This window comes from Notolepis coatsorum (genome assembly GCF_963971535.1).
Source record: "Notolepis coatsorum genome assembly, chromosome: 4".
Lineage (NCBI taxonomy): Eukaryota > Metazoa > Chordata > Actinopteri > Aulopiformes > Paralepididae > Notolepis > Notolepis coatsorum.
The window spans coordinates 206,201,703-206,208,504 of record NC_140168.1 but is presented as its reverse complement, the minus strand read 5'-3'; the positions used below and the strand labels follow the sequence as shown (position 1 = coordinate 206,208,504).

Genomic DNA, 6,802 nt, shown 5'->3' with positions numbered 1-6,802 from the left:
GCGCACGGATGTGTACTCGCGTGTACGCGCACACAAAAATGCGCTGTATCCATTCGTTGTGACTAAGTACCCGGCCACCGTTTTACATAACAAAAAGCGCAGGTAGACTAAGTGTCTGGGTGTTGGCTATCTGAATGCATCTCCCCCTTCATTCTGTGTGACACAGGCAGAGTGGAGGTGAATACTAATGTGGCTCGGAATTCGTAATGGGGGTCTACCTGCTTATGATTGAATCAAGCGTCTGTGCTGCGCGCCAGCTTTCCACGCGCACATTCACACAAATAGAGAGCAAGAAGAGCTTGTATGATAGAAAGATTGCACTTGCGTATGCGCTTGTGTGTGTGTGTGAGTGTGCGTGTGTGTGTGCGTGCGTGTGTGTGTGTGTATAACTGCGCGCGCGAGTGGGTGTGAGCGCACCACAAGGTTCATCACCAAACCTCCCTTGCTGTGCACTAGGAGTCATGCACACACAAACTTCAAGTAAACACAAGTTGTCTGATTATTTTAAGTTTGCTTTTGTGTGTGTAAAACAATTTCTTTAATTGAATTAACTTAAACTAAAAGTAAATACAAACTAAATTAACAATGTAACTTACATGCACGTACCCGCGCGCGCGTGCACGTGGCGTGGCGTGTTACCAGTTCCCATATTACGACTGCACCACTGGTGAGAAGGGAAGGTAGGATTTATTATGCAGAGGCAGCTAGGAAGGTAGGACAGGGGCAGCAAGGCAAGGGTCAGGGGTTTAGAGAAGGGGAGTTGGCAGTGCGGATAGTGCAGGAGGATCAGGGAAAGCAAGATGGGGATCAGGGTTTTAGAAGAGGGCATCTGGCAGTAGAGGAAGTTCAGGAGGAGAAAAGGAGGGTGTGGGGGGAGAAGTTGGATTTAGTGGCCTTTGTGGCAGGAGTAGTGATTACAACAGCGATGATTAGTAGTAGGACAGTTAGGACCAAGTTGATAGTTCAAGCAGCAGTGGGACACTTGGGTATGAAGGTGTTGACAGTGGAGGACGTTATAAGGGAGTTAAATAGGGTGAGTGATCAAGTAGAGTTGGAGAAGGGGGTGGTGAGTGTTCAAGGAGGCCAGAGTCAGCCCACAGGAGGCAAGGAGGGACTCATAGATTAGGTTTGGATAGGGTGGTGATGGTAGGGATGGGTTTGTTTTGTGTGTTATGAGGTTGAATGGATTGTACAGTAGGTGGCGGTATGCGGCGTTTGTGGTCGCAATCTGCCACTATACCCAGTGAAGAAGAAGGTTATTGTGGAATGGTGTGTGCAGTAGGTGGCGGTGTGCGGCTTTTGTGGTCGCGACCCGCCATCATTTTGTTTCTACAGTGCTCTCACTGTCATGTGGAGGGCGGCAATACCATAGATATTATATATGGGCAATACGCCTAGATGCGTAGTCCGCCGGAAATGTACACGAAGAAGAAGAAGATAGCCTCTTTTGAACTTGAATGCTGGGAGGTTCCATACACCACGTGGTTGCTGCGTCACGCAAACGCGACGCACACTTCACTGTGTACACACATGCCTGCAGAAGAAAGTTGACCACAGTTTCACTTGGCGACGTGCGCCACCAAACTCGTTATTAAGGACACATATAATAAAGGTAAGAACATACGACATCGATGCCCATATAAAAACACACATTTGGGCGAAATTCGGGTCGCTGCCTTTTCAATGGAAGCGTCTTGTCATAGCAGCCACAGTAGCCATATGGCAGTAGCAGCTAGTTTCCTAGATAGACCACTGCACTTCCGCGTTACATGGAGCTCGTGATGGGGCCACTGCACTTCCGCGTCACATGGAGCTCGTAATGGGAAGGGGGGGGGAAGAGCGCACGGGGGGATATAATGAATGCATGTTGATTATACATTATTACTAGCTACAACCACCTACGTCAATCAAGGCTCTAATAAACAGTAATTCACGCGCTAATAAACATTCATTCACGCCCCACCCCCGCCCACTCTCTCCCATGAGCTCAGTAAAATACCGGAAGTGTTGCTGCGGTGGTCTATGATTATAAACAACATTCACTGTATACTGTACTGAGGGGCGCTCACGGTTTACAAGACAGCTAACAGTGTTAACCTGCCCGGTCGTTTATATATATGAACCTCATGCTGCTTGGTTGGTCGCTTACTTGACTGCCAATACCAGGGTACATTCACAAAGTCTCCCAAAGTGGGATAACGTCACTGATCTCTAGAGTGAGCTGCAGTTTTGTTAGTTAAATACGGTCCCTGGTCACTGACCCCAGAGCTGCATTGCTATTCTGGGAAGCTTTGTGATTATGGACCCAGGACATAAACTAGGGTAACATAGTTTACTGATACAGACAAAAATTGTAGCATCTATCTAGTCCCTGACTCCCAAGTTGTACAGCTGGTTTGTAGAGGCAAATACTGCGGCATGGTCATGCTGGACCTACAAAAGGCCTTTGACACGGTCAATCACTCCATTCTGATTGACAAGCTAAAAGCAATTGGTTTTGATAGTCTATCAGTGAGCTGGATGCAATCCTACCTTGAGGGGAGGGAACAGATGGTGGAGGTAAACGGTACCCTATCCCCCCCCTCACAGTGAGCTGTGGTGTTCCACAAGGAAGCATACTAGGACCGCTACTGTTCCTAATTTATGCAAATGACATGTCGTCAGCTTGTGACTGCAACTTGTTCCTGTTTGCGGACGACTCAGCCCTGCTGGTCTCTGACAAGAACAAGTTACAGGTTGAAAAAACCCTCAGCTCAGAACTCGGCAGAATCTGCACCTGGCTCGCTGATAACAAACTATCATTACACCTGGGCAAAACAGAGTCCATTCTCTTCGGTTCAAATAACAAACTCAGCAAGACCGACGGCTTCTCGGTTGCAGTGGGTGACAATATTGTCACAAGGAAAGATGAAATTACATACCTGGGTTCCATCCTAGAGGCTAATCTCTCCTGTGACAAAATGGCATCCAATGTAATAAAAAAAGTCAACCAACGAACTCGATTCTTGTACCGGATCTCCTCTCTGGTAAACAAGAATACCCTGAAGACTCTGGCAGGAGCACTCATTCAGGGGTACTACGACTATGCTTGCACCTCATGGTACCAAAGCACTTCAAAGGCGCTAAAAACAAAATTACAAACATCTCAAAACAAACTGGTCAGACTACTGCTTGACCTTACTCCTAGAACCCACCTCACCCCTGCCCACTTTGACAACCTAGGATGGCTTAGAGTAGACGACAGAGTACAGCAACTTGCAATGGGCCTGGTCTACAAGATACACTACACGACCAAGGTACCCATGTACATGTCAAAATACTTCCCAAAGGTCAGTGAATACCACGATCACAACACCAGAGGGAGCTCCACAAATCATGTTAAACCCAGATTCGGCTCAAATAAGGGACTAAACACGTTTCGCAATTATGCCACATCAATGTGGAACGCCCTACCCAAAGCTGTAAAGGAATGTGGATCACTACCCACTTTCAAAACCTCTCTCAAGGGACACCTACGGGAGACTGCAATTCAACACTGGCCCCTGTAAATATCCTAACCCAACCCCCTCCAATGTACAGTCATTTACCTAGTATGGTTTTGTCAATAGTCCAATGTACAATTTTGTTTGTTTGTACAGTGTCTCCCCCCCCCCCTCAATGTACAGTTTTGCTTATGTATATACAGTGTGCCCCCCCCCCCCCCCCAACCACCTCCAATGTAGATTACCCAGTATGGTTGTCAATATCCCAGTGTACCCAACCCCCCCCCCACCCAACCTCCTCCAATGTACAGTTTCTACGTCAAATGTATATACTCCCTTTTCCTGACTCCTTCTGTATCACAAACAGTACTGTATTTGCAAATCTGGTATGTCATAAATGTATAGATGTAGCAGTACTGACTATCTGTATGTCATGTATGTCATATATGTCCAGATGAATTGAAAATGGGGGACCCTGATGTAAACAAGACGAAAGTCTTTCTCTGGTCTGCATCCCCTTAACAATTGTGTGTATTGAGCTGTACTGTATTGTACCCATTCTGCAATCTGTTAATAAAGTTTTCAATCAATCAATCAATCAAGAGTAAAATGATCCTACACGATGCTAGGAACAGTGCTGTCACTGTGGCCACTCACTACTGTTCACTACTACTACTGTTATACTACATTATTATCATTATTGTTATTACTTTGCACTTTGTTCTCTGTTCTATTATTATTACTAATAATATCCTACCTATAGCCCCCATGCTGCTATGACACTTGAATTTCCCCAAGGAACACTCAACCTGAGTTAGCAGTGAAGGAGCCACAGCCATTATTCACACAAATGGGAGCCACAACCAGAGCATACATCTACCAAACATCACCTCCGTCTTCACCTCCCGCTGCCTCCACCGCTCCAAGTGTATCATCAAGGACCAGTCTCACCCAGCACATCACCTCCTCCCTCAGGGAGGAGATACCGGTCCATACATGCGAAGAGGTCAAGATTTATGAACAGCTTTTTCCCCCAAGCAGACTGTTAAAACTCTCATTGACTGTCCCCTCACGTGCACCATGCACGTTACCTGGACTTGATAACCACTATGTTTACCGCTCATCATGCACTTTATTATTTAAAATATTCTGTTATATGTACAGTGTTATGTGTTACATGTATATTGTACTACGGTCTGTGGGAGCTCCCCTGAAAATCCGTTGTATACTTGTGTGCAATGACAATTAAAAGTCTATTCTATTCTATACATGCGTGTCTGGTGCAGCAGCCGTTTGTGTGTTGTTATAATATCTGAACTGTCCATTCGGCTTGATGCCCTTACACTCCAGCCTCTGCAGAGATGAACAGTGAAAACTTCAACCTGAGTGAGAAGATAGTTTCAACGTCCTACATTCGACAGGGGTCCCAGGCACGCCGGAGCCATGAGCAACTCATTAGACAGCTGCTGGAACAGGTAAAATCACCGGCTTCACTCGGCTCTATTTACTGCAGGTTAACACGGGTCAAGTCATGCACCTCATTATCGTCACATATTTATTCTCCTATATTATACTGAATCAAGTGGATCAATAAAGGATTATCTTATCCTATATTATTATTATTATTATTATTATTATTATTATTATTATTATTATTATTATTATTATTATTATTATTATTATTATTATTATTATTATTATTATTATTATTATTATTATTATTATTATTATTATATATAGTTACAGGTAAGAAGGATATATAAATGTTTTGACCCCCATATATTATTTTTTACCTCTTTTGGGGAGGGGGCTGTCTTTCATAATTAGCTATTTATTTTTGAGGGGGACAAATGTACCTCTTCTCAATACAGAGGGAGACATGTCCCCTGCAAAACAACCCCCCCTTCCCCCATAAATTTACATCTATGCTCGCAGGGCAAGTGTCCCCAGGAGGGATGGAGTGAGATCACAGTGGAGCTCTTCCTGAACGAACTCGCCGTGATGGACAGCAACAACTTCCTGGGGAACTGTGGCGTCGGGGAGCGGGAAGGCCGGGTGGCGTCCAGCCTGGTTGCTAGGCGACATTACAGGTTCACTAACTTCCATGTTAACCTGATGTATATAACCCCTCTATATACTTATTTATACACCTGCATATAACCCATAGATCTGTATATATATATATCCATATCCCATATCTGTCTGAATATACCTGCATATAACCCCTCTATATACTTACTTATACACCTGCATATAACCCATAGCTCTGTATATATATATATATCCATATCCCATATCTGTCTGAATATACCTGCATATAACCCCTCTATATACTTACGTATACACCTGCATATAACCCATAGCTCTGTATATATATCCATATCAAAGGGTATTGCACATAAATAGGCACTTCAGATAATTTTTCAGAACGTTGATCAGCTCAGCTGACCGACGATAAATCAAAATGACACCATTCACCATCGTAGCCTATAATAACAGCATTGCATTGGCCTATCAACCGGTTTTAATAAACAAACAGAAACAGTAGCATGTGCATCTTTTAGATCAATTAGGCTATGCAAATTAGGTTGCCTCTAAATATAAAAATGTATTAAATAAGAATGGTTTGCTTCACTTTAAAAAAATATATATATATATTTTTTGACTCTGACATGAAAATCGAATGTGGAGACTGGCACGACTATTTCGAAAATTCTAACTCATCCCTACTGTACAGAGCCAGAATTATGAAAATTGTGTCAATGTGCATGGACCTGACTGTACAAGCTGACATTGTTTTACATGTCCTCGCTGTGACTGTTATCCAATCCAATCCAACTTTATTTGTATAGAACGTTTAAAAAAACAACATGGTTGACCAAAGTGATTCACAGTAAAAAGTAAACCATAATATGACAAGGAGAGCCGCGTGCGATGCCATGTGTGCGTTGCCATGTGTGCGTTGCCTTGCAGGTTGATCCACGGCATCGGTCGCTCGGGTGACATCGCAGCGGTTCAGCCCAAAGCGGCAGGATCCAGCCTCCTCAACAAGCTGACCAACTCTGTCGTGCTGGACGTCTTAAAGCTCTCAGGTACGTACTGCACCTTTAACCAACTCTGTCGTGCTGGACGTCTTAAAGCTCTCAGGTAGGTACTGCACCTTTAACCAACTCTGTCGTGCTGGACGTCTTAAAACTCAGGTACGTACTGCACCTTTAACCAACTCTGTCGTGCTGGACGTCTTAAAACTCAGGTACGTACTGCACCTTTAACCAACTCTGTCGTGCTGGACGTCTTAAAACTCAGGTACGTACTGCACA

The 6,802-nt window shown here is 44.2% G+C and overlaps 1 protein-coding gene across 2 annotated transcripts in view; it reads left to right on the top strand.

The window, feature by feature from the left end:
• Positions 1-1,289: 1,289 nt before the first annotated feature.
• The window catches only part of sepsecs (Sep (O-phosphoserine) tRNA:Sec (selenocysteine) tRNA synthase), a 73,328-nt gene continuing 67,815 nt past the window's right edge, over positions 1,290-6,802 (top strand). Inside the window, exons 1-5 of one of the 2 annotated variants that reach the window (XM_084312239.1) lie at positions 1,290-1,612; positions 4,246-4,488; positions 4,833-4,957; positions 5,418-5,572; positions 6,456-6,574. In XM_084312239.1, coding sequence (XP_084168365.1) covers positions 4,479-4,488; positions 4,833-4,957; positions 5,418-5,572; positions 6,456-6,574 — 409 coding nt within the window. In that variant the 5' untranslated portion in view covers positions 1,290-1,612; positions 4,246-4,478. The remainder of the gene's footprint in view (positions 1,613-4,245; positions 4,489-4,832; positions 4,958-5,417; positions 5,573-6,455; positions 6,575-6,802) is intronic. The other variant, XM_084312240.1, reaches the window with a different exon arrangement.